Genomic DNA, 25,736 nt, shown 5'->3' with positions numbered 1-25,736 from the left:
CATTCTGTAGTGCAGCTGTAAATTAAATTAAATTGGCACAAAATCATGCAAGGAAAAATAACCTTACCTGAACCTGCATGAACATCAAGAGATCTTGAAGCATGTGAGGCGGAGGAGGTGTTGGGAGCCAATGAAGGATGCTGCATGTGGGCGGCATTGATGCCCCCACCAGCAAGGTGCTCAATATGATCTAAGTGAAAGCAATGGACATAAACTAGCACAGAAACCGTGCAAGGAGAAATAAGCTTACCTGAATCTGCAAGAACATCGAGGGATGTTGAAACTTGCAAGGTGGAGGGGATGTCGGGAGCCATGCGGACACCGATGCCCCTGATGCCTGAGAATCCAGCAAGGGACTCAATACGATCTAAGTGATAGCGATGGACGGCATTGACGCCAGCACGCAGACGGCATTGACGCTGCAGCTCAGCAGCCAGTCTCGGATCCGAAAGAAGCAGGTTGTCGATAACGGCAGAGGTTTGGAGTTCTTCAGCGTGAATTGCAGTGTGTAAGCGGCAAACTTCAATGTTAAGTTGCTCGACTTCTTCATGAGCATGACGTAACTTGACAAATTTATTAGTAGCTTCCTGATGGTTTGGTTTAGCCCAATCATTGATGCAAATGCCGGCACGTGAATGTCGTAACAAATCAAACTCGCCAAGAAAACTATAATCAACTATATCTTTCCACGAAATTTTTGGGCATGGGGGATTGAGAGCGAGAGCCTGGATATTGTACTGATTTATTGTGTTTCGGATAGCCTCAGAACACTGTTGCAAAGCCTTGCTGATCTGCTGACATAGTTTGTACCCTAAAAATTAAATCAGTGGAGAAATCAGATAGGTACTGATGAACAACTCACCTGTCCCTGACATCAAAAGTTTGGAAAGCTCGAATAACTGCATGACCACTAGGTGCTCCAGCTTGTCAAGTGCAGCGCGATACTTGCCCAGACATGCCTCTGTCTTGAATTGGGTGTATTCTGGGCCACCTATCTCCCATTGTGACTCCACAGCCAGCTGAATTTTAACATGCACCACCAGCACTTCGGCATGTTGCAGTTTCACATACAAAGCATCAACACAGATCCGAGCTTGTGCAAGTGCTTCGTTAATCTTCTGCAAGCTGCTAGCTGCAATCCCTGTAAGGGAATTGTTAGCAGCTTCACATGCTGCATGCCAATCAGTTCTGAGATCATTAATGTTAGACATATTTACATAAAAAATGACTTAAAGTACATACCTTCGTTTGGTTAGTTCGTCAAGGGTTTCTACATAGCGGATGCAAAACTGATCTCTCGCAGGAGGCTGTTTCTGTTACAGTAACATGGCCCCCCTATCTTTTTCTCACCCTTTCACCTCGTCACACTGTCACAACCATCACCTCTTCACGATTCACCACGATGCTTGATGCACACTTCTTGATCTCCGCTGACCCTGACCTTCTGTGACAGAAGCTAGATGCTTCCTTTGAAATCGTATACGAGAGTGATCTTGCTCAAGGAAGGTCTGAGTAGATTCAAGTTAGAGAATACAGGACGGGCTGATCAACTACTTATAGGTAAAGACAACTTCAGGGCAAGACTACCAGGGCAATGGTAAGGGTACAGGGTACAAGATAAGAGATACAAGATAAGACGGCGATCAAAGATGCTATACAAGAAGATGATGAGAACGTCATAAGGCAGTACAAGATAAGGGAAAAGATAGGGGGGTCCGGTCCGAAGTATGTTATCGTAACATTACCTCCCATTCTAGGATTCAAAGTCACCAACTTCAATTGTCTTGATTAGCGTAGTAGATGGGGTCAACGTCCATGTCTGCCAACATTGCAATTGCATTGAGTTCGTTCTCTGCACGTTCCTCTGCAATACGAGCACATTCATGGTCGAAGGCAGCTTCAAGCTTGATTAATTCCCCATGGAATCTGTCGGAAGACTTCCCATGACAAAGAAGTTTCTGGCCTTTAAGGAGAGGGCAGAATATGGTAAGATGTTTGGGGGCTAATTTGCCACAGATGCGACATTGATAACACTTGCAATGCTTCTGTTTGTGTCCCCAGTTCTTGCAAGTGCAACAAACACAGTTGAAGGGATAGGTCTGAGTCGTTTCTCCTGCCTCGTACTGCGCAATCTCGAGGGAGTACTCCACTGCAGTTGTACAGCCTGGTTCAGATTCAAAATCATAGTGTTTGTAACGGTGTTGGCTCAGTGGAAGTCCCATGGAAAAGAGCAGCTTGGGTTTCATCCTAGTGAGTCTTTGCGCTCTGCAAAGAATGTCCATCCTGCTGTCAGGATCGTTCATAGTCTGGATAAGTGCAGCGGAAGGTTGTGCAAGAGGGATAGGAGCTGCTACTTGTAGCAGGGAGTAATGCAGAAGTTCAGGGGTAGGGGTTCTTGGTATGGACGGAGATATGTCAATTGGAAGCTGCTGGTCTTCTTTGACCTTGGGAGGAGGTGTATTGGGTGGGGAAAGACCAAGGAACGAGTAGTAAGTCTGGGCCGGCGGGGAGGAGTATATGGTACATAGAGTGGAGTGCTCAATTCCCCTGCTTCTTCATCACTCTCGACGAAAGGAGAGGATGGGGGTGGGCTAGGAGTGGTGTGTCTTAATGTCGCAATGAGTGATTCAGGAGGAGGATTAAACTCGTTTTCATCTTCTATCCTTCTGATTGCATCGTCAAAGTCGATTCTTAGCTGAATGGCATTCAAGACTGCATTCTTAATCTTGCTCTGGTTGTATCTGATGGGAATTGCATTGCTGCAGGGGTGAGAGCATCTGCTGCTCGGAAGATGATAATGAGTTCCTTGAGGGTATTGTCGTTGATCCTGTCTATGTAGGCATCAAGCCTCATAGCATACTGGATGTCAAGGATTACGGCTTCCCACATGGCCTGATGTTGGCCAGTGGTCTGAGGGTGGGTGAAGGGATTGTTCTCGAAGAAGTTGGTGATGCTACGGTCAGAACCAGAAGAGGAGGTGGAGGAGCTAGACATGATGGTTTCGGATCAAGGTAGGTTTAGAGGCCTAATGCTCTAGAGATGAGCTTGAGTCTCTTTTTATATGCATCCAGAAGCTCCGCTGCGCTTTCAAGTTCCGATTCATGGATCCAAGAGTTTTCAGACTCAGGATATCCAACCCAAGATACCAGATAACGACATTTTGTGCCTGCTCCTTTGTGTGAGAGAATGGCTTCAATTTCATAATGCTCTTCTCCATTGATAAGGTCAGGAGGTGGTTTGGTGAAGTTCAGACCATGTATCTCTGTTTCCTGATAGGAAGATAGCTCAGAAGCGTGGAATGTGGAGTGAACTCTCCATGTTTTCGGCAATTTCAATTTGAACGTGATAGGTGATAAGACTTCTGTGATTTCAAAGGGGCCATATCGCTTGGGGGCTAGCTTCTTTGAGGGAAGTCATGTGGTGAGGTGTGCTGCAGAAAGCCAAACTTTATCACCACGTTTCCATGGTTCGTACTTCTGTCCATGAGATCTTTCAGCCATTCGCTGCTGGGCAAGGCTGTGGCAAGCTAGGGCTTCTTCTCTGATCTTCTGAAGATGTTTGATGCGGTCTTCTGCGGCTGGAAGAGTGGAGTCAGGGAAAGTGTGAGGGTAACCGCAAGGTTCATATCTGTCATATTCCATACCTGAAGCTTCTCGTCCGGTCCGGTCCGTCCGTTCTCTCGGTTCCATTCTAGAATTCATTTCCCCGTGTCCCCATTTGTATATGCTTCTTGATGCCCCTATACGCCCGGATCCTTCTGACAGTTAATATCCGGGTTCATTCTGATCCGTCCGTTAGTCTATTCATTTTCCTTTCATTTAACTTGTCCCTCCTGTTTCATTTAATCTCCGGCTCCATTCTCGATCGTCCGCAGCAGTTCATATCCGTTAGTACATTTTCTACATAGCCCTCTGATCCGAAGACTGCGCTTCGGCCGGAAACCCGTCGGATACACTACAGTATATAAACCCTTTGTAACCCGTAGTATTTCCTCAGTTCGAATATTAACTTAGACTCTGTTCAATCCTCGTGTCCTCTCGGCTCTTGGGATTATTATCCTAGTCCGATCCTCCGAGCCTTGGGAATATATCCCTAAGGCTAAATACCTCCGCCTCTACCTTCGGGTAGTCTGTACCTTGTTAGTTTCTACCCGGACGAAGTCTCGGGTAGTCTTCTCTCTCTCGTCCGGCCCGTCTATACCCTTCGGCCGACGATATCCAACCCCCTGTAAATTAGGGGCACGTACTCGGGTAAAGAGCGCAGCGCACGAGCTGAAGCTAAGCCCCTCCGGTCCGACCCGTTGAACACGGTCTTAACAATATCCCATCATTAGGAAGAATGGAGATGCATTTCTGGCACTGCCCTTCCTGGAGTTATGAACGAATTCTGCCATAGGAAGGTGTTTTGCCCAGTCATTAGGGTTTGTTCAACAATATATCCGGAGGTAAGTCTCAAGCTCTTGATTCATTCGTTCGGTTTGGGCATCAGTCTGAGGGTGATAAGTGGTTGAAAGGGCAACCTGATAGCTAAGGAGTCTTCTGAGTTCTTTTGCAAGTTTAGAGGCAAACTGTGGTCCTCTATCTGAGATGATTTTGTCATAGAGACCGAATCTGCGGAATACTTTTCAATAAAAGAGTTGTGCAACTCCTTCTGCGGTGATCGTTTTTCTGCAAGGGCAGAGAATTACCCCCTTCGTAAGGCCATAGTCTACCACGACCATGATAGAATCAAAGTCAAGGGATGGAGGGAGGTCGGTGATAAGATCAACTGAGACCTGCGAAAAGGGGCGGGAAGCAGTGGAGGAAATCGGCATCAATGGAGGGGTAGTAGGATGCGTGTTCGGTTTCATTTGTTGGCATGTTGCGCATCCTTCAACGTATTTTCGAATATAAGTCCCCATTCCTGGCCACCAGTAGGCTTTCTTCACACTCCATTCAGTGATAGTGCATCCAGGATGACCAGTGGTGGGATGATCATGATGAAGGGTGAGGATACAATGGCAAAGATCGGAAGGAACATAAGCACATCATTTGTAGAAGAGGATATCATTCTCAAACTTCTAGTCAGAAAGTGCTGATTTCATGGGGGGAGCACATATGCCATTTAAAGTGTCTAATGCGGTGCGGATGGTAGCATTGTTGGATGCATCATGAAGGAGTTTGAAATCTTCTGCGAGTTCAGTATCAATGAGATTGACGAATAGTGAATCAGGGAGGAGGATAAGATCTTCGTTATCGGATCCAGAGAAAGCATGATCAGATCAGCGAGAAAGGGCATCAGGAGCAGCGAGTTTAGACCCAGAAACATGATGGAAGGTAAGGTCATAGTTGCTCAATGTTAATTGCCAATGAGCTTGTCTCTGAGTGAGTTTCTGCGCAGATCTGAAATACAGGAGGTTTTTATGATCAGTGAAGATGATGACTGGATGAGGGTTTCCTTCAAGGAAGTGTCTCCAGGCTTGTAGGGCGCGGATGACAGCAAGGAGTTCTCGATCATAAATCTGATAGTTTCATTCGGCTGGGTTTAGGGATTGGGAGAGGTATCCGCAAGGATGATACACTCCATTCTCATATTTTTTTTGTTTTCTTGTTTATTGTCCGTTGGGGCAAGGCCCTATAGTAGACAGTACGTACTGTAGATAGCATGTTCGGGGTGTTTGTTGTACATATGTTGATAACTGTAATAATGGTCCATTCTCATCTGTTTGAAGGAGTACTGCTCCAGTGGCAAACAATGAAGCATCTGTTGCAAGTGCGAATTGTCGAGTTGGATTCGGGTTACGGAGAACAGGTTCAGATAAGAAACACTGTTTCAACTTCCAGAAGGCATCTTTGCAAAGAGTTGACCAAGAGAAGACATTATCTTTCTTCGTGAGGTCAATCAGTGGTCGAGCAATATCAGAGTAATGGGAGATGAAGTGTCGGTAGAAGTTGCAAAATCCTAGGAATGATCGGACTTCTTTAATAGAGGAGGGAGAAGTCCAATCGCTGATCCCTTTCAGTTTTGCTGGGTCCATTGCAACTCGTCCAGGTTGAATGATCATGCCGAGATATTCAACTTCATGTGCATCGAAAGTACACTTCTCTGGTTTAAGGAACAGTGATTCTTTCCTAAGTTTCTTCAGTACTCGTCGAGTTCGTTCCTTCTGTTCCTCCAAGGTGTCAGAGAAGATGAGGATGTCATCCATATAGACAATGAGCCATCCTTCATTGATTTCAGTTGCGAAGGTTTGGTTCATATATGCCTGGAAAGTCGCTGGGGAATTGCAAAGACCGAAGAACATCACTTTTGGTTCAAAGAGACCGAAGGAGGTGGAGAATGTGGCCTTCCATCTGTCATCGGGATGGATGAGAATATTATTGTAACCAGAGTGGACATCTATCTTGGTGAAGTATTTGGTGTCGCTTAGTTTTGCAATAAGGGGAGGGATCAAAGGGAGATTGTAGGCATTCTTTACGGTCCATTCGTTAATGTACCGGTAATCTTGGCATGGCCTTAATGATCCATCCTTCTTTCCAACGAAGAAGAAGCCAGAGGCTTGTGGAGATTTTGATGGAGCGATAAAGTCTTTTGCTACATGTTCATCCAAAAATGCTTTTAATGTGTCAGTTTCTTTTGGGGATAAAGGATAAGCCCTAGAAGATTTTGGAACAAAGCCTTCTTTGGTATCGATTCTATGGTCAAATCCAGGGCGTGAGGGAGGGAGTTTATTCAAGCCATCCTTGGCAAAGATGTCGGCGAAATCATGAAGATATTCTGGGACAAATTCTTCAAATGTTTGCTTCTTCTTTGCCTGGGCATCCTCCATAGCGAACTCTTGCGCTTTATTGCTTGTTTTGGTGTATTCTTGCGATGCAGCAAGGATCCAAATATTTCTAAGTGGTGTTTGTTGAGTTGTGATTTCTCTTTTGGAGGTCCCATCACGAGTTAGAGGAGAGTCAAAGGTGGCATTTTCGATGAGTTGAACATTGGTTCCGTCCGCAGTGTATTCAATTAAAACTTCATCGTCGAACAGGGGATAGGTTGCGATGTTATCAGGGTGTGGAAGGAATTGGGTGTTTCCAACCCATACATCTTCCATAGCGTTGAAATCGGGGAGTTCAGGAGAGATTTCTATGGGTTTCCTAGACTTCTTCTTTCTTTTCTTGATTTCCTTGATACAATGTTCTTTCTCATTGGAGAGTGTTTTGAGAGGGGAAAAAACCCTAGTTTCTTCTTCTTTGATAGTCGCTTTCTTTGCTTTGAAAAGGAAAGGGGATACGTGGTTTTTCTTCCTTTCAAGATTGATTTCAGTTTCAACGAGTTTGGATCAAGGTGAAGGAGGAAGAGATATCATATTCTTGGTCCAGTCAATATCTGGGTTCATGGTGGAAAGCCAGGGTTTTCCAAGGAGGATGTTGTCTCGAGCAGAGAGTTGGGTAATGTTGAATTTTCCCCACATGCATCTTTTGTCAAGTCTGATGGGTAAGACACAATAGTGGGACACCATTCCTGCTTTCGAATTACTTCCATCCACAGTGGTGATATGGAAAGGTTTTCGAAGTTCGTGGGAGTTAATTCTATGCTTCTTAATGAAGTCTTTATCAATAAAAGAGCCTCCTGCTCCAGAATCAATAATGGTGGTGGTTTCAACGGTTTTCGCGCTTTTTGTAGAGAAGAGTGTCACCGGAACACGAAATTCATTGCCTCGTCCTACAGTTTTAGTATACAGCACATAAAGGGAGGAGTCTGACGTTGATACAGGTCCTCTGTTTAAAAATCTGCTCGATTGGTGTCCATCTCATCTTCATCATCAGTTTCATCATCAGGGTTCTTAGCCCTTCCCTTTCCTTTCCCTTTTCCTTCTGGCACTCCTGCGGCCCTAGTCTTGGTTTTCTTCTCAGGGCAATCCCTGGAGCGATGTCCTTGCTGAGAGCAGTTAAAGCAGAGACCTTTCTTAAAATGGTCATTGTGTTGTTGGGGGGATAAGGTTCTATCCACATCCATTGCATTGGGATCACGTTGATGATGGAATGTGGGTCTGGGTTGGTTTCGTCCTTGATTGGAACGATTCCCAGATCCTCTTCTTGGTTGGGCAGTGTTCCTGTTCGTGTTTCTGAATGCTTGTTCCATCTGCCAATTGGCGCTTTGCTGAGTTACTGTGGTGTACCATTTCTCTATGGTGTCTGGGATTTTGGAGGTTCTATGAACCGCTTTCCTCAATCCATCTTTTAATCCTCTTTTGAAGAAGTACTTGAGTGCGACTTCCTCTCTAACTGTGGCTAATGCAGAGAGGAGTTTGAACTCTGTGATGTACTCGGCAATTTCTCCGGTTTGTCTGAGGTTTTCTAGCTTGGTTAAAGTATTGGTTCAAACGTCAATGGATTGGAATGTGGTTGTGAAGTTTTTCTCAAAGTCAGCCCATGTTCTGAAGGAGGGAGTAGATCCGCTAAATGCAGTAGTGTAGAATGTTTCTGCCCAAAGTGCAGCAGTTCCTCCTGTCATGTATGTGAGTGCAGTGATAATTTTCTTCTTGTCATCGGTGTAGGTATCGGCATTGGCGTAATGATAAGCCTTAATGCTAAACAACCATCTGGTTGCTTGGGATGTGTCGCCATTAAAGTCTTTTGGAGAACCAATCTTGAGCTCAGGGACTTTTGACATGGTTAATGGTCCTGCTGGTGGAGGTACCGGTGGTTTCAGTGGAATCGGAGTAGATGATCTGGGTAGAGCTGGTGGGGCTCCGGCAACAGGTGTTCTTGGGGAACAAATAGCCCTCTTGGTGGAGGAGGGAAGAACTGTCTTGGGGTAGATTCTACTGGGATATTGTCGGAGCTTTCGGATGAGCTATCAGAGGTGAGGACAACGTCGTCGGGTTCTTCTCCTAGGAATGAAGACGTCTTGGCTATTGGCCCTCAAAATATGAGGAGCCGGTGGGAAATTTGAATCTTTTGTTACGCTGAAAGCGTAGACTCAGGTAAGAGCTCTGTACTAAGTCTTAGCTAAGACGAAGATAATGCAGAGGTTCGTTATCGTTATTGTTGGAGTCTAGACTTGGTGACAAGAGTCGTCAGGTAAAGACAAGGCTAAGGGTATCAATCGAGTATAGGCACTAAGACAAAGAGTCTTAAGTGAAATCATATACGAGAGTGATCTTGCTCAAGGAAGGTCTATCAGAATACTGAGTAGATTCAAGTTAGAGAATACAGGATGGGCTGATCGACTACTTATAGGTAAAGACAACTTCAGGGCAAGACTACCAGGGCAATGGTAAGGGTACAGGGTACAAGATAAAAGATACAAGATAAGATGGCGGTCAAAGATGCTATACAAGAAGATGATGAGAATGTCATAAGGCAGTACAAGATAAGGGAAAAGATAGGGGGGGTCCGGTCCGAAGTATGTTATCATAACAGGATCTCGATTGATTTGAGGGCTTCGTGGTAGTGATTCCACAGAAAATTGCCTAAGGCACATTAGTGTCATGTATGCGGTTAGCATATTTGTCATCATTCCAAAATGCAAAGTGTTGTTCAATCGTCTGATGCCGGTGGAACGTGCTTACATGTCGGGTACCACACACAAGTGCATTAGATGCAGAAAATACGTGCTCGCAGCCCTCTCCTTCGCTGTGTCCAGTTCCTGTAATGTACATTGGATGCCAGTCGAGTTGACACATGTGATTGTGGGTGTGCCCATGAAAGGCCCCAACCATGAGACAGAATCCAAGGTCTTGCGCTCATGGCCCTATAGTACTATTACCTAGTGTCTTCATAAAGGCACAGCCTATACCATATGCTCATGCCCCATTCTTGCCATAGACCGTAAGCAGTTTGTCGATGATGGCAAGTGGGTATTTTGCCCTAATATCAGTAAAATAAATGAAACTTAATTGATTAGCAAACACGAATTCACAATTCTCCACTTCAGATCATATCACAAGCAAGAAGCACAAACCGATGGTGACATGCCGCAATGAAGATTCTTGATTGATCGAACACAGAAAACATCTTCTTCCGAGTTTCTGGACCAGTGTTCTTCCACTGATCTGCACAACTGAACGGGGCAGGGTTGGTTTCAACTCCTGTATCCTCAATGTTATAGCCTTCTTCTGCCTAAACGACTGATGAGAACATGATCATGGAATTAGTCAACACTTACCACTTGTGATCTGACTTCGCCACTGAATTTGTCCACAGACTCCAGATCAACCCAAAAGTCACAGCAAGCCTTTCGGGAATCGAGTTGGGCATTTGTCCCATCTCTTCAGGCTGTTGTTGCCATCGACTGATACAAGCCACTTGAATTCAAGTTTGGGCTCATCGTCGAGTTTGTAAAAGCATGTGGGGCGGGAGTTTAGAAGGCGCCAGTTCGGAGTATCACATTTCAGGGCTATGCAAAGGTGTTGGTCAACACATTGGAGAATTTTCAAATAGACATTGAAGGCAGAAGATAATTGTGTCATGAGGTAAGGCCTATAAGGGATCTGTCAAGTCAAATGTCATAATAAGTTACATAACTGCACGGACGAACAGAGTGCTTACATCATGAAGAAAACAGAAAGCTCTACACTGTGCTTGAAACCCAAATAAAGGGCACACACAGCGCATTTGGCGGTATGCAGCAAGGGTACAGAGAGATATAGCAACCGTTGGATACACTGGTGCACATCCAATGTAACTGTGATAGACCAAAGCCTCATTGGGATATAAATGAAAGGGTTGCAATTGAAGCGAAGAGCGCTTTCGACCTGTTCAAATCAATCCTGACAAACAACAAGGCAGTCAATACATACTAAAGATATCAATAAGTTCAATTTCACTTAGTGAAACACATTGAGTATCATCGGATGGTGAAGGTGCAGGTATTTCATTGCAGTTGGGCATGCCATCCTCCAAGCCACAGTGGCGGTAGTCTAAATAGGCCTCTACCAGGCAGTCCATTTGAATATTCCAGTGGTTCGTTTCATTTTCGATGTGATCAGTGCGAGTGTGTGGGTCTACATAGTGGCTCCAAATCCACATATGATTGAGATAGCGCAGGTAGTGAAAAAACTAACACTTATTATCCATTGATCCCAGCAATTTCATGGGTGAGTCCCTCAAACACCTCAAATTCACCTCCAGCATGGCTCATGTCTAAACCTTCTTCACCTGGGGGGGCAGAGTATGGTTGTAGTTCAATGTCCATACCATAATCAATGATCATGTTCTCAACCATCTCGCGGTCCTCAGACGACATCTCTATGGGAAAACAATGGTATGGTGGTGATAGAGAGCAAGGAAAATACTACATACCTTGAACTAGAGCCCAACAACTCGCTCCAGCTGCCTCGACACGCTGGGTTTGCTTGCCAGCTGTCAACACATGTGACTGACGATGCCGCCTTCTAAAACTATGTGAAATGATAGACTTGGAAAGGCCTTTCAGCCTGGAAGATCCATGCCCACGTGGCATGTCGGATAGCGTGATCTGAGGGTGATCTGAGAGTGGCAGAAATGAGGAGGATGGCAATTGGGCAGGCGGGTGAGATCTAGGAGGATAGTGGGAGCGCAAGCACCTTGCTTGATGGAATAGGATGGTGCCAGAGTGCCTAGGACACCAGCCAGCAACTTGGATTGTCGGTGATCGTTGGCTATACTGCCCAGTGATGTTGATGGTGTAGAGTAAGAGCAGAAGGGGCGTGGGAAGCCGCCGTTGTTCAAGATTTGGATAAGGCGGGGAGGCTACGGGAAGTGCCTTGTACTTGGGGAGGGCGGGGAACAGTACTTACCCTTTTAGGCGGGTAGGTAATAGGAGCTGCAAGGTAAAAAGGTATTTGGGGCAATATTTATCGCTGGTGTTGGAGGTTTACTGTAACTGAGCCTAATTAAACTTGGTGACACACATAATCACCAAGCTTAATAAGGCTTACTTATTGGGAAGGCCAGGTGGATGTTCCACCGCATTGCCAAGGAATGAGACGAGCTCACAGGAATGTGGATGGTCACGATGGTGGCACTGTCTTTCAATGAAGATTGCTCTCATGATTTGTCCATCATCCATATCGACAGAATCATTTGCAGCACTCACTTACTCCCAATATTCAGTACTGTTATGATAACATACTTCGGACCGGACCCCCCCCCCCTATCTTTTCCTTTATCCTGTACTGCCTTATGATGTTCCCATCACCTTCTTGTATAGCATCTCTGATCACTGTCTTATCTCGTATCTCTTATCTTGTACCCTGTACCCTTACCGTTACCTTGGTAGTCTTGCCCTGAAGTCGTCTTTACCTATAAGTAGTCGATCAGCCTGTCTTGTATTCTCTAACTTGAATCTACTCAGTATTCTGATAGACCTTCCTTGAGCAAGATCGCTCTTGTATACGATTTCACTCAAGACTCTTCGTCTTAGTGTCTATACTCAATCGATACCATTAGCCTCGTCCTTACTTGACGACTCTTGTCACCAAGTCTAGACACCAACGATAACAACAAACAAACCTCTGCATCATCTTTGTCTCTGCTGAGACTTAGTACAGAGTTCTTACCTGAGTCTACACCTTCAGCGTAACAGGTACTCAGCATGCTTGCAAGCTGGCATCCTAATATACTCATTTTTCTTGCAATGCTGCCAACCAGGGCCTTCGAGCATGGAACCTGAGTCGGTGTGGACTCGGATATTGTGGATGTCCATTGCAGGCTTCACTTTTTTTTTTGCCAACCAAACACTAGCACTACATTCTGCCAGCTCACAGCTCACATAATCACCATGTTACATAGGCTCATCTAAATAGATTTATGTTCATTCAGACTCCCACTCGAAGTTTCTTAGACTTGGGCTAGCACCATGGGGAACATGGGCAAACAACACCACTTGCCAGTACTTGAAATGCTAAGGCCTTAGTCGACACCACTTTCCAGTTCAGGAGGGAAATCCTCAAGTTATTGTTGTAATCATACCATAACATCTGCGAGGAGTAAGAACATAATCATTTACATCGTCTTCTCAGTTCATGCTGATTCCCCCATCGGCAGAAATCTGGGAACAAACTCAGATCAGCTGTATGCAGCAAACCAACTTGACCTACACATTGGCCTGGAGATAACACATGCCACGTGAGTAAGAGACGGGTTCAATGATTCATGAAGCTATTTACCGGTAATGAAGTGCACTTCCTTCGATGCGAGATAGCTTACAATGCTAGCTATGTCTTCAGGCTGTCCAATGTGCTTGATAGGAGCATTATGAAGTAACTTATCGAGGTTTGTGAAGAAAATAAGCATTATCTGGATCGGGTTTGCCGCGCTATACTCACCGACATAATCCACTTCCTCGAGTAAGGATCATCGACAAGTCCTGTAACATCCGAATTCCCAGACTCATCCATCTTGTCTTTGTCTAACTAGGAGTTAGCTTGGAAATCAAAAATTGGTTCAACCTTACTCATAGGAGTTTGTATTGAGCCAGGAGCATATGCGTTTACGGTAATGCCATATTGGCCAAGCTCAAGAGCTGTCAAGCAGTCGTTATCAAAGGCAACCCATGCGAGGATGTCAATCATTACCTGCAACTTGAGTTAACCCTCGAACTGCAAATTTGCTCGCCGCATAAGAGCAGTGATAGGGCAAGGCTATCCGGTCGTCTGGATAAGAAAACCCACGCAAATTTATATCCGAATGACGCACCCATTTTACCCTGGAGTGAGCTCGCACCAATGATTCGGCCACCGCGCCCCTGTTCAATCATTTGCATAGCAGCATACTTGTAACACAGGAAAGGTCCACGGGCGTTTACTGATAACGTATGGTCCCATGACTCTGCAGTTGCTAGTGGAAGACATGAGAAAACGTCAATTGTCGACTAAGCTGAGATCGTACATGATACAAGCGAGGCAAGCGTTGGCACTATTCCAGCATTAGCAACCATCTGTACACATAAAACATTCAGAGAACACGTCTGGTAAGATAAGAAGAGCGACTAACGACGTCCAATCCACCAAGTTTTGAAACAGCGTGATCAACCATCTCTTTGACTTGTTTGTCGACGGAAACGTCGGCGGGAACGACGCAGACTTGTCTCCCAAGACTTTCAATTTCAGTCGCTACCAGGTCCAGCTTGGCATCCTTGTTGGGTAAATCATTGAGAGCAACGTCGAAGCCATCCCGTGCAAGCCGCAGAGCGATGCTGCGACCTATTCCCTGAGCAGACCCAGTGATCAATGCAATACCCTTTGAGATAGACATGAACGTTGCAATTCGGCGTAACCTGGCGCAACGCGGCTCTTGCCGCTTGCGCACCTATTATAAGGCTTCTATCTCATACTCAACGGGAATCAAACGAGCCATATTAAGACGAGAGCAGATGGCTAGTAAGCCTCGAGGTCCCGAGTCAAGCGGCATGCATTGTCAATATAAATTTATACAACTTGAAGCTGACACAGTTCATTCCGGCTGCTACCCGCCCCAACAGAGTTCCCTGGGAGAGGCCTAGCGACCTCTAAGGCTGCATATTGCCTATAACGATGTCGACGGCAATTTGAGATTTCTGGGTAAATGTAAAGTACTTTGGGGGGACTCGGGGGAGTGGGTGGTGTGCCAGCACATCGTTCTGGGAAACTTTTGAATGATCTGCGGTGCTGGCCTAATTGAAATTGACTTGAGCCCGGCCACTAGCCTGGTACCCGTGGTGCAGGACGATATTGGAGCGGTGCAACCCAAGAACAAGCATGCCTCTGACGAGGCCCGCGATGATGACGCTTGGGCTGAATGATTTTGCTGGTGAAATTGTCGCCATCGATCATGAGTGCGGCAACGCCCGACGAAGCCGCTGCTGACTAAGCTACGCAAACAATCTCCCCCTCTCTCTAATGTGAATTATGCATCTTGCGCGACCAGTTGCTGGAAGTCACTGATTTCAGGTGCCGTCACATTCGAGAAGAAACTCGAACCAGTTGCGATGGGAGACTCGGGCGTAGCCTCCTCCTACAATGACGAGGAGTTTCTGTGCAGTGGGGTTATACGCGTCAACTCAACTGGCGTCCGGACTCCAGAAGATGGCTACTACTAGGCGGCGCTAGTGCCAGGCTCCCGCTCCTCACTCTTCACACCAATATTTTGCTCCGATCGAATACTTATCCAAGCGTACATATGCACGCACATTCGAATCGTAAGGTGAGGAAAAAGTACGTGCAAATATTAAGCCTACTAACATAATGTAGAAAGAACAGATACAACATCATTGACGCCAACGTCGTCGGTCGGTATAGGGTCCAGCCCAGTGGTATGTAGTGCGTAGTGTCATGACGGAGAAAGTGATTGCAGCATACACAGACAGCATAAAGTCATACCAAGACCCACATATTAGATCAACATACCGAAACCTCGAGATCCCCGAAGCATAGAATTCCTCCACACGAGGGCACTGCGTATGCAGTAAATCATGCGCATATATCCACCATGGCCACACGGTGGTGGCCCTAAGAGCATAGAGTAAGGCCTAAAAGCCACCCATGAAACCAACCATCTCTACTTCACCGAAGCCCTCCCGTTTGGCACGTCTTGCGGCCTTGAATTCTGCACCGCCCATTTTCGAGCCTGCCGCTGTCTTTGCCCTCGCGCCCAATAGCCCCGCTTCATCCGAAACGCGGGAATGTTTGGGTATGGGCATTGGTGGTAGCCCAGTCATAGGCAATGGCGGCGGGCGGTGTGCGGATTTGTGCGGATGGTGGGAACGGCCCGGGTGAGGTGAGTGAGCGTGATTAGCTCGTGTGGATGTTTTCAGGACAACAGTGTGATGATCTATCGAGAATGTGACAGTATCGTCATGTGAAGGGTGCACAGACCGCGAGCGGTTATGATTACGCGAGCGTTCAGGCTTCGCGGTGTGTGGGACAGCTGTCCTCAGGCCAGGCGTGGCGGGGAAAACGGCTTCCATCGGAACCTCTTCACCCAGCCTCCTTCGTAGCCGTTCCATTTTGCTGCGCCGATGCGCAGCCTCCTTGGATGGAGTGAGAGGCTGGTCTTGAATAGAAGATTTGTTAGAGGAAGTTGATACGGTACTGGCGCGCCGTGCGGGTGCAGTACGGAGGGGCATAGGCGGCGAATTGGAGTCTACCGCAATGCCACCAGCAAGCTTCATAAGCGGGGGAAGGTGAGTCGGTTTACGACTTCTCCATGTGTCTTCTTTAGAGGGTCCAGCTGGGGTGGGTGGTCTTGGAGGCGTCACCATGACGAACTCTGTGCCTCAAATCAGCATTATGTTTGTGAGTGGAAAGAACAATAAACGCACGATCTTCAATATCATCGACAAACCGTGGGATATCTCCGAGCATACGCCCTATCTTCTTGGTCGAGCGCACTAGTGCAGAGCGCTCCTTCGACGACAGGGTGTTGTTTGTCGGGGGTGGGATGGTGCGAGGTTCAGGGGGAGGGTATGTATATGCCATAACGGATGCTAACTGATGATAGTTTGGATATTAAAGTGTGATGTGCTACAGATAGTCGGGTGTAGGGCGAGGTTGTAGGTGCCAGACGCTACAGAAAGATAGGTACAAGTGCAGGTAAGTCCAGTGACTGACAAAGGGACTCCAGGACCCAGTGGATGAGGAGGAGTCGCTGTAGAGCCGTGTCATATTCATACGGCTCTTAAACAAAAAGGGTTTGGATGAGAACGAGGGAACCTCGTCTTTGCTTGCCGTACATGCTCTCCCATTTCCGGGGACGACATGGCAAATTTGGGAGTGTGTTTATTGTATTTCTGGTATAGCACCGAAGCTCGTCTGATCAAGCCCGGGAATGTAACACAATAGACTTGACCAATATTGGATGAAAGGGAGACCTATTTTGGGACATGGGCGCTTTAAAGGCACAGTGGTCAAAGAGCACTTCTGCTTGGCTTCTTGCTCCTTCTTATCCCGATAGAGGTCTTCACTTGTGCCGCATGCATAGATGTTCCTTGTAATCGTCGGCTCACGGTTACGGTGATGATAATATTGGGTACTCGGAAGCAAGTTTTAACCACGTCGAACAACACGAGCTTGGGAACCCGCAGATCATTCGGCTCTGGGTTCGAAGTGCATGGACGGACTCAAGGCTTCGTTTCATCGCCGCATCTTGAAACCAGACGTTATGGAGCACAGGATGATCAAGTAACTTCAACGCCGAGTACAGTACAGTAGGTGACGGAGAGGCTCTGTCATGACAATCGATCCTCAATTGTCCTGTGGGAGTGTAATAGGCTAATTGTGACTTGTCAGCCATTTATGGCCAGAAAAGATGAAAAGGTCAGTTGCTCCATCTTGTGTGGCGCTTATCGATTGTCAGAACCTCACCGCGACGATTGTCATCTTCGTCCTTGTGCTGATCGTCTAGTACCATAGTAGCAGCTAGGACGTAACTCCCAACAACACGCTCCCTGACCTCACGTGATGTCGATCCGGTGGACATGTTTATCATCTCTCTCAACTAAAGCACGATCATCTCACTGTGCTTCTATCTCAAATAAAGGCACACTACTGCTATATTCTGGCGAGTTCCAGCCACGCAAGCCCGTGGATGGAGACGTCCACGTATTTGATCTGAACAACGCCGTCCAGCAATCTGTAGCGGACAATGCTGGCTTGTGGCGCACTTTGTCTGCGTCGTTGAAGCCAGAACCCCGAGTGGGCGCAACAACGGTTTTCCATGGCGGAAATTTGTATATGTGGGGCGGGAGGGGCAGCATTGATATGGCACCTCTAGACCCCGAGCAATCAGGTATATGGAAGGGGCAGATATCGCAAAATGAGGTCGTGTGGGAGAAGCTGGAGGGCAAGGGCGACGAGCCCGTCGCGAGAAGCTTCCATGCTTCCGTCATGGCTAATGTAAGTGTTTGCGAATGGGCCTTACATCCTGAGCGCTTTATCAATTTGCAATTCCATTCTCTTCTTGATAGTCGTTCTCATGCTGATCGGTATTTGTATGTAGGGAAAGTTGTACATCCATGCGGGTTGTCCTGCCTCTGGTCGCCTCTCTACTCTTCATTCTTACGATTTCAAATCCTCTCAGTGGTCTCTCTGTGCAGACGCTCCCGATCCTGCGTGTGGCGGAACCGCTATCGCTTCTGTAAAACTCCCAACATCTTCCTCCGATGAGGAAGTGATCATTCGATTCGGCGGTACGTTGACCTTCTATGCCTGATGTGCGCTCTACCTACGATATTCGTGATCGCCGCTTCGTAATATAGTGACATGTCAAATAGACGAAGTCTGATGCTTCACGCTTTTTTTGTTGTGTTTTACCCTTCATATGCGCCAGACTTCTATTCATTCTCTGTTTCTTTTTTTATATGTGTACACAGCTTGGCATCATCATTTTAGCCGTCCCCTTCTCTAAATCATCTGATGTCCCCCTTCTTTCAGGTTTCGCTGGGCACCAACTCCCCACCTCAACACCGCCACCCTTGGATATTTACACACCGAGTACCAACTCCTGGACAACCGTCGTACCATCGGGCGACCCGCAACAGGGATATCCTGGCGCACGCTCCGTCCATGGTTTTGTTCCTCTTTCCACACCTGATGGAACTGGAGTCGCATTGCTATACCACGGCGAGTATGAAGCCTCCGACTTAGGTCATGCTGGTGCTGGGAAATTCTGGGATGATGCTTGGGCGCTGGTGTGGCGCGAGGGCGCGCTAGGGTGGAAGAAATTGATCCAGGAAGGTGAGTTAATCATACTTCGTGACTCTACTTCATGCGTGTGTCAACATCCGTCGGCTGATCTCATTTCACAGGTGATTCAACTCCAGAGAGCCGTGGCTGGATCCCTTCAACATCTTATACCGCTCCTGGAGGTAATACCCGAGTAGTTCTCTCGGGTGGTCTCCTAAGCTCGAACGAGCGCAGTGGGGAAGTGTGGGTTGGCGATGTCCAACTCTGAACTCTGCTCCCAAAGATATATGCACTCTGAATCATTCGAAATATACTTAAGAGTTACGATAAGCACCGGTGATATGATTTAAAGATACGAATTCGTGTTTTCTTATGCAAGCCTTGTTTTCATATTTTTCAAATGATGTATTTGCAAATTACCGAGGTTTTGGATTCGGAATGCTCTGTCGCATTGATGGGATTGTTAATAACCGAAGCCCGAGAGTCGCCTGGACGCTCTAAACAGCACGAGCACAGTTAATCTAGGAATTGCGCTTTCTTAAGAAATGTTCAACGTATCCCCCATGCTCATTGGGACGGAGTTTTCCTGCATTGTAGCACAGCATTAATATGTACTTGAAGGCGTGAACTCGACAATAAAACATACTCTGAAGAACCATCAACCAAACTGTCCGTCACTGGTGGGTGGGGGACTGGCTACTTCTTGTGTGGGGGCTGTCGCTCAGTGGTACTAAAAGCTAAGATAAGGAATGCATTAATGAACCCGCAAGTGCATGTTACCTTCCACAGCATCCGGAAACCGGCCCTGACTTCAAGTTACTCAGCATCAGCGCGCTTGATCACGTCCCAACTTGAGCGCTTGAGCTAAAGGGTTAGATCACCCATCACAACAGATTTCATTGCAAATCAAACTACAGAAGAATTAATATGACAGTAAGACAAATACGAATGAAAAAGCACATACATACTAAACAGTGTCAATAAGTCCCTTCCATGCAAAGAAAGCAATACAGTCCCAAGTTTTAACATAGATATCTTCGTCATCATCGAGATTCAAGGTCACTAACATACCTCCCCTGTCCATATCCCCCACTGTGCCGCGCCTGCGCACCCCCTGACTCGTCTCCCCCCGTGTATGCTGATATGTAATCGAACTCTTCTTCATCGGGTTGGACTGGGTCTGGGTTGACTACAGACAGCCTCCGCATTGCTCCCGACTGCCGTGACATCGAAGATGCAGGCGACGCAGGTGGGCGACGGAGGGATAGAGGTGAGGTGTCTGCTGGCCCAGTGTATCCTGCCGAAGTCAACGTCGATCCAGACTCACTGCCAGCTCGACCGGGCCTGCGGAACGCAGCAGCTGAGATCATTCGCGGTGGACCACCGGGGACACCCGAGGTTAGTGAAGACGTAGACTTCGCCATGAGGGGGGACGAGAACGGCGGAGGCGGGCGTGGGTATTCAGGTTGTGACCTGTAGGGGGTGGAAGCAGATGATTGCACAGAGGACAGAGAAGATGGCGGGAGTCTAGGTGATGTGGGACGAGGCGAGCTACTCCTCGAAGCAACTATGTTCGGTAGAGGACGTGATTCGCCCGAGTCTACGTTAAACTGGGGGTGAGGAGAAACGGAACGGTGAGCGAACGGTGCATTAGGTGGTGCAAGAGGCGAGGGCGGTTGAGAAGGCACTTGTTGAGTGATATGGGTTTGCAGCTCTTGGTGTAGTTGAGGTGGGTAACCCTGCCCTGACAAGTAAGAGCCTTGTGGTGGGGCTCGGGATTGAGTCGGATGAGTAGAGTAGGTCACTGGTGCAGGTGTGCTGAACGCTAGCGCATCCAATTCACGAGAGACCTCGCGTGCAGCGGCTGCATTACGTGCGTGCTCGTCGTCTCCGTCTCCATCTTCTGCATGCCCTTTCGTTTGTATCTGCAGAGGTGAGCTAGGGTGCTGTAAGAGCGGAGACACGATCCCGGTACGCTCTGGCGGAGTTGGTACCTCAGTGTCTACAGCGGGTGGAGCCACACGCGGGATACGTCTCTGGCTTTCCATCCTCTCGGGCAAAGGCCTGCTACCTTCTGCCTCTGCTTCATCTTCCTCTGTCCCAAACGTCATTCTTCTGTCCGCCCTTTGTAGTACTATTTCATTTGATTTGGAATCTTCGGGCTCCTCGTCACGATCATACGGCATGCCACCCACCGATTCCTGTGACATCTGCCTATCGCTCAGCCCAGCGATGCTCATCGCCTGTTCATTTGCACTCATGACACTCATCGCGTAGTCGTTGCTTTCGCTTACAATCTGGTGTTCTTCTATTCCAGCGGCCATACCGCCGTCCCATGCTTGAATTGCAGCAGGAGCCGCTCCTGGCGGCAAACTTGGACTCTTGCTTCTGCGCGTGTCTCCAATACCAGTATATCGAGCACCTGACCCGGGCACGAACGGCTCGTACTTTGGCGCAGGATCATCAACTGATGACATATTCGGGCTGAATGATTTGGAATCGCTGCGAGCGAGGGCGTCGGCGATAGAGCTGGTCAAAGAGCTCGAGGTATCGTGCGCGGGAAGGGCTGAGGGACTATAAGCCATAGTATCTGCTTGCCGCGAGTAGGAGATAGGAGGGCTTGATGGAGCCGGTCCGTCATGTGATAGGACGCCTAAGCTTGGGCCCCTTGCAGGAAAGGAGGCAAAATGACTTGCATGTGTCGAGGTCGGTGTGGAGACGCCAAGTTCGTCCGCAGATGCTGTGCGCTGGTTTGGATTTGGAGGAGACTGTGAATGTCAAATGATGAGATATTTTTCTTGCAGGTCGAACTCGTTAAGCCCCACCAAAGACTCGCTCCCAAAGCCACCCATCTGGAGTCCGCTTCCTACCCGCGGAGCAGGTAAATAGGGAGAACCTCCCAACAACGACTGTTGTACTTGCATCTGTGGCGAGGCCTGGGTTGAGGATGTATGTTGATACTCTCCTTGGCTGACGCGGCCAGATGGGATAGCCGTAAAGGCCACTTGCGCAATACCACGCTGTGCCTCAGATACAAGGGCGCCGACACGTTGGTGGGCGCTATAATACGTTCGAGGAAGTCCTGGTTGTGTCACGTCTTCGGGAATTTCCTACAAAATACGGTCATAATAGGGCCTGTGAGCGTACACCAGAACATACTGCAATGATAGCTTTGCCTATGTCCCCAACAATCTGAGTAAAAAATGAGGTGGAGAGTGAGTGAAAGAACAGAATAACTTACTACACCCTTCTCACAACACTCTGCAAGACCTCCGAACTTGGCCTGCATCCAGCTCTTCGCACATTTTCTCTTGAAATCGCCCAACTCAGCTTCCTCGCGAACAATTTCACCGTCCATTGCGCGCATCTCTTCACGCAGTCGATTAAGCGCGTCAGTCTGCGCTGTGAGGTCCTTGTGCTCGGGGCTCATCTTGCCGAGCTTCTTCTCGGCACCGTCTGCAGAGGTTCCAACACGCCGTCGTCGGCGCCGTAGGTCATCCAGTGCCTCCTCGCGCGTCCGTACAGACTTCATGGTATCTCGGAAGCCATGATGTGTACTGGCGTACGCGCTCAGCGCCGCAGCAAAGTTAACAAGGAGGGTCGTGGATGCACTGAGTATGTCCTATAGTTTCTTGGTCAGAAAAGGGATAATAATACATGGCGGGTGCACATAGAGCCACTGGTTTTGGATGAAATGCTCCGTCCAGTGACGTAGTATGTACTGTATTCGGCTCGACATGGCAAGATGATGAGCTCGTCTAAGCGTCACAGAACATGTGAGGCATCCCACGAAGCTTTGCGTGAACATTATTGAATGAAGCACAATTGCACCACGTACACCCAGACAAAATCATCACTCACTACGAGGTCATCACCTTCACCAACCCCCCACGCCCTGAGCGACTCCGCAGCCTCAGTTAAGTCAACGCCCAGTCTCTGGATTCTGTGCAATAAAGCAACACGAACATTAACAACGCATATACGCTGTCTAAAACACACTCACGAGACCAGAACAACCTTTTCTGCGTTGATGAGATCCTGGAACTGCCTCAGATAGCTATTACCCGCGAGCGCTGGTATCGTCGAATTATGGGCGATTTTTGCTGCAGCCTTCTTGAACATGGTTCGCCACGGCAATAATGTTAGGTAGTTGTTGTAAGTAAACCCTTGCAGCCTCGCAGAAGAGAGGGGAGCAATTGAGCGTGAAGTGGTGCATGGGACAGCCACGACTCGCATAGCCACAGTCTATTATAAGTCCAAGGCCGTACACAACCGCAGCTTAGCGCTTAAGCGCTTAACCTTGCCTCGATCGCAGCAAAAACTTCACAGGACGCTACGTATGGTCGATCTCACGAAGTATCGGCAATGGAGGAAACCCTTTAATAATCAACAGCTACGTGAATGTTATACAACGTGGATAAGTTATGATGGGGTATCTCGGCGGGTCATGTCGAGCATTCGGGTGCATTGAACATACAACTGATCATGATAATCACATCCATGGATTCTGTTCGTCTTCTCCGGGACTCTTGGTTCCATAGGTCCAAGCCCGGGCATATGGGGGAGGCGTCTCAGCGCGAACTAGTTCCTCTGGCTCGTGTACGTCCGGAACATTAGGCTCCTCGTTCCGTATATCCTGTTCCTCGTCAACTTCAGGATCGCTAGGGACCATGCGACGATCATTGGACCACCTGTCGTTTTCTTCTAATCCCGCTGAGGATTCAACACGGATGTTTTCTTCCTGATCCCAGACACGTTTTAAGCCTGTGACACGTGGAGAAGTATGAACAGAATGCGAACTCGAGGGCACTGGGAGCGTGTCGGTAGACACAATAAGATCAACGGCGTCTGGCTCTGCGAGTGGAGGATGAGGAGATCGGGATGAGTGTGCATGTAATCCAGAAGGTAGTAAGCGAGGTGATGGAGTGCCAAGGTTCGATCGCGAGTGTGAGGGTGAAGAATGAAGGTATGGGGACGATGCGCGGACGTTGACATTGCTTCCAGAGAGCAGTCTCGGGCGCGATGCATGAGATGTCTGTGAGTCGTGTCGGGATGATGACCCTGAGGAGCGTAGATGGCTCCCTGAACCCAATCCACTCGCAGATGAACTTGACGAGCCAGCGATCGATGGTGACGGAGCTCCGTTACTTTTGACGTTCGGCCACCTCAACTTCCTCGATGCATTTACTTCGGCCCTCCGGCCGCTTCCCTCAAAGGCAACTACACGTTCTTCCGAAGCAAACACTTCGTCCTTGCCGTCCTCGTACTTTCGTATTTGACCGGCCCGAGTGTCCGTGGCACCGTAGCTTCTGCTACCGCTTGCACCAATGGAATTCCTGTTGACATTGACATGCACTCCTTCTCTAACAATTCTCTCTTCCGCAGCCCACATCGCATAACGCGCTTCTTCAGAGCTGACATCCACAACAGGGTACGCGTAGTCGCCGAAGACGTAATTCTTCGCATGCTCATATAGTGAATCATCCGCGGTGGCCAGGCCATCATTGAAGTGCAGTGCATATTCATCGTCGTCCTCCACATCCACGTCATCGCCGGGCATTCGTGCAGTATGTCGTTGTTCCCGATATTGCATGTCAGGTGCAGAGTGAACGACGTTCTCTGCGTGTTCCGCGAGAAGTGGAGCGGAGACATCTCCGTCGTTGTTGGTGACTCGACCAAACCAGCCCGTGTGATCACCTTCAGCATTTCCATCGCCTAGGCCCGTCACCTCCGGGAGCCAATACTTCCGCTTTCCACCCGCAGAATAACGCAAGCCAGCTCGTATCCTTCGCTCCCTCGCTGCTCCAACGTGCATTCCGCCCTCGCTTGGCTCGAACGCACGATAATTGATACCTTCTCCGCGCAAAGTTGCCTTGGTGTCTTCGGCAAGGTCCTTCAGGCCAAATGCGTCCCGAATGGCATACCCCATGCGCAACCGTGCCACGTGGACTTTGGCAGATGATGATGATTTGACAAAGTCTCTATAGGAAAATGCATACATGTGCGCGATAGCGAAGAATGGCATCTCGACACAAATTAAAGTATCGGTGAGGCCGAGGGAGATGTGTTCGCTGTCTGTGTATGGTCCAAGTTTGGATATGACGCCGGTCGCAACAAGAGTTGAGACAGCAATGGATTGCCAGAATGAAAAGAAGAGAATTCCTTTAACACAAAGGAATTTTGGTACTGGACTGGAAAGTAGGAAGAATGAATTTTAGATAGCTAACAAAATATTTGTTAACTCACCGAAATGGCTTTAAATCATCGCTTACACACATCCAGAAGACTGCGAGGCAATATAATGCAAGGCAAATGGACACGTTGTACACGATTGAAACATACAAATACCCGGACCGTGCCCGGAAATCACCCTCATGATATGTTCCAGTTGCTTTCATGATGAGGCTGGCAATTGCCAACACAGGTTTAACTTGTACATATTCTGTCAATGGAAACTTGTCAGTGTGCCCGTTATAAAGACGGCGAATACTGACGCAGAATGCCTCGTTTAATGAATAGAAACGTGTATGGATCGCTGACATCTACCTCGTGTCGCCAAAGACTGACGGGAAATATAGCTGGGATAGGTGGTCGTCCATGTAGTCGAATGAGAAGCGAGCGCTCGCCGCCCAGATAATCAAGCAGAAGAACGAAGAAACAATAAATGACGAAAGCCTAAATCGGTGCTTAAAGTTCACAGAAAAGAGACTCGTGCATGGAAAGTACATACCTCGTATACATCTCGTATCACATCAATGAAGAACGCTGCGTCCAACGAGAATAGAGAAATGAGGGATGACACGGCGTAAATTGGGACCATGAGCATGATTCGGATGACCATCCTGCAGGCGTCATGGTTCAGCACATATCTGGCTCTCATATAAGTGGAATTACCTTTGCAGGAGGGGCTTCCTATAGTTTCTTAGCTGCAGCCATATCGACAATCCACTGACAGTCACTGCTACTAAGGTCGATACTCCGGCAAGGAGAAGAACAGGAATTGGCAAGCCAGAGCCCGCGCCTCCCCGATAGCTCAAGTCTGGGAGAATTCCCATATTACCTGCAGCATGCAGCAAACGAGCGTCGTTTAATGACGGGACGAGTTGACTGTGCAATTTTC

General features: G+C 47.9%; 8 protein-coding genes across 8 annotated transcripts; 1 reads left to right on the top strand and 7 right to left on the bottom strand.

Moving 5' to 3' along the window:
* Window positions 1-401: 401 nt before the first annotated feature.
* Window positions 402-1,052, bottom strand: DEU56DRAFT_697219 (uncharacterized protein; the record flags this gene model as incomplete). The annotated part of the gene is made up of 2 exons (XM_041347249.1): window positions 402-811; window positions 863-1,052. Coding segments are annotated over 2 exons (600 nt in total), but the record flags the coding sequence as incomplete, so codon positions are not given.
* Window positions 1,053-9,475: 8,423 nt separating this feature from the next.
* Window positions 9,476-9,643, bottom strand: DEU56DRAFT_714526 (uncharacterized protein; the record flags this gene model as incomplete). The annotated part of the gene is made up of 1 exon (XM_041347561.1): window positions 9,476-9,643. A coding segment is annotated over one exon (168 nt), but the record flags the coding sequence as incomplete, so codon positions are not given.
* Window positions 9,644-9,778: 135 nt separating this feature from the next.
* Window positions 9,779-10,865, bottom strand: DEU56DRAFT_873688 (uncharacterized protein; the record flags this gene model as incomplete). The annotated part of the gene is made up of 6 exons (XM_041355879.1): window positions 9,779-9,842; window positions 9,895-9,903; window positions 9,937-10,035; window positions 10,203-10,465; window positions 10,524-10,729; window positions 10,775-10,865. 6 exons carry the CDS (start codon window positions 10,863-10,865, stop codon window positions 9,779-9,781), a joined length of 732 nt encoding a protein of 243 aa, XP_041203102.1.
* Window positions 10,866-12,926: 2,061 nt separating this feature from the next.
* On the bottom strand, window positions 12,927-14,232 carry DEU56DRAFT_904522 (uncharacterized protein). Its single transcript, XM_041356674.1, has 9 exons — window positions 13,950-14,232; window positions 13,845-13,893; window positions 13,653-13,793; window positions 13,532-13,597; window positions 13,411-13,479; window positions 13,283-13,365; window positions 13,124-13,220; window positions 13,055-13,062; window positions 12,927-13,005 (listed from the first exon to the last, which is right to left on the bottom strand). Exons 1-9 carry the CDS (start codon window positions 14,208-14,210, stop codon window positions 12,973-12,975), a joined length of 807 nt encoding a protein of 268 aa, XP_041203101.1. The 5' UTR covers window positions 14,211-14,232; the 3' UTR covers window positions 12,927-12,972.
* Window positions 14,233-15,128: 896 nt separating this feature from the next.
* Window positions 15,129-16,705, bottom strand: DEU56DRAFT_833010 (uncharacterized protein). Its single transcript, XM_041354636.1, has 2 exons — window positions 16,255-16,705; window positions 15,129-16,202 (listed from the first exon to the last, which is right to left on the bottom strand). Exons 1-2 carry the CDS (start codon window positions 16,409-16,411, stop codon window positions 15,463-15,465), a joined length of 897 nt encoding a protein of 298 aa, XP_041203100.1. The 5' UTR covers window positions 16,412-16,705; the 3' UTR covers window positions 15,129-15,462.
* Window positions 16,706-17,268: 563 nt separating this feature from the next.
* DEU56DRAFT_88335 (galactose oxidase) lies at window positions 17,269-19,184 on the top strand. Its single transcript, XM_041356137.1, has 4 exons — window positions 17,269-17,827; window positions 17,931-18,120; window positions 18,365-18,667; window positions 18,739-19,184. Exons 1-4 carry the CDS (start codon window positions 17,393-17,395, stop codon window positions 18,882-18,884), a joined length of 1,074 nt encoding a protein of 357 aa, XP_041203099.1. The 5' UTR covers window positions 17,269-17,392; the 3' UTR covers window positions 18,885-19,184.
* Window positions 19,185-19,493: 309 nt separating this feature from the next.
* On the bottom strand, window positions 19,494-22,846 carry DEU56DRAFT_832999 (uncharacterized protein). Its single transcript, XM_041354635.1, has 6 exons — window positions 22,620-22,846; window positions 22,478-22,559; window positions 21,858-22,238; window positions 21,776-21,808; window positions 21,442-21,726; window positions 19,494-21,384 (listed from the first exon to the last, which is right to left on the bottom strand). Exons 1-6 carry the CDS (start codon window positions 22,736-22,738, stop codon window positions 19,660-19,662), a joined length of 2,625 nt encoding a protein of 874 aa, XP_041203098.1. The 5' UTR covers window positions 22,739-22,846; the 3' UTR covers window positions 19,494-19,659.
* Window positions 22,847-22,974: 128 nt separating this feature from the next.
* Window positions 22,975-25,711, bottom strand: DEU56DRAFT_832998 (DUF300-domain-containing protein). The gene is made up of 5 exons (XM_041354634.1): window positions 25,511-25,711; window positions 25,347-25,458; window positions 25,111-25,291; window positions 24,863-25,058; window positions 22,975-24,807 (listed from the first exon to the last, which is right to left on the bottom strand). The coding sequence occupies exons 1-5, from the start codon at window positions 25,669-25,671 to the stop codon at window positions 23,109-23,111; spliced, it is 2,349 nt and encodes a 782-aa protein (XP_041203097.1). The 5' UTR covers window positions 25,672-25,711; the 3' UTR covers window positions 22,975-23,108.
* Window positions 25,712-25,736: the final 25 nt, after the last annotated feature.

Source organism: Suillus clintonianus, assembly GCF_016758775.1.
Source record: "Suillus clintonianus strain FC179 chromosome Unknown DEU56scaffold_120, whole genome shotgun sequence".
NCBI lineage: Eukaryota > Fungi > Basidiomycota > Agaricomycetes > Boletales > Suillaceae > Suillus > Suillus clintonianus.
The sequence above is the reverse complement of the archived record's forward strand: the minus strand, read 5'-3'. Positions and strand labels throughout refer to the sequence as shown.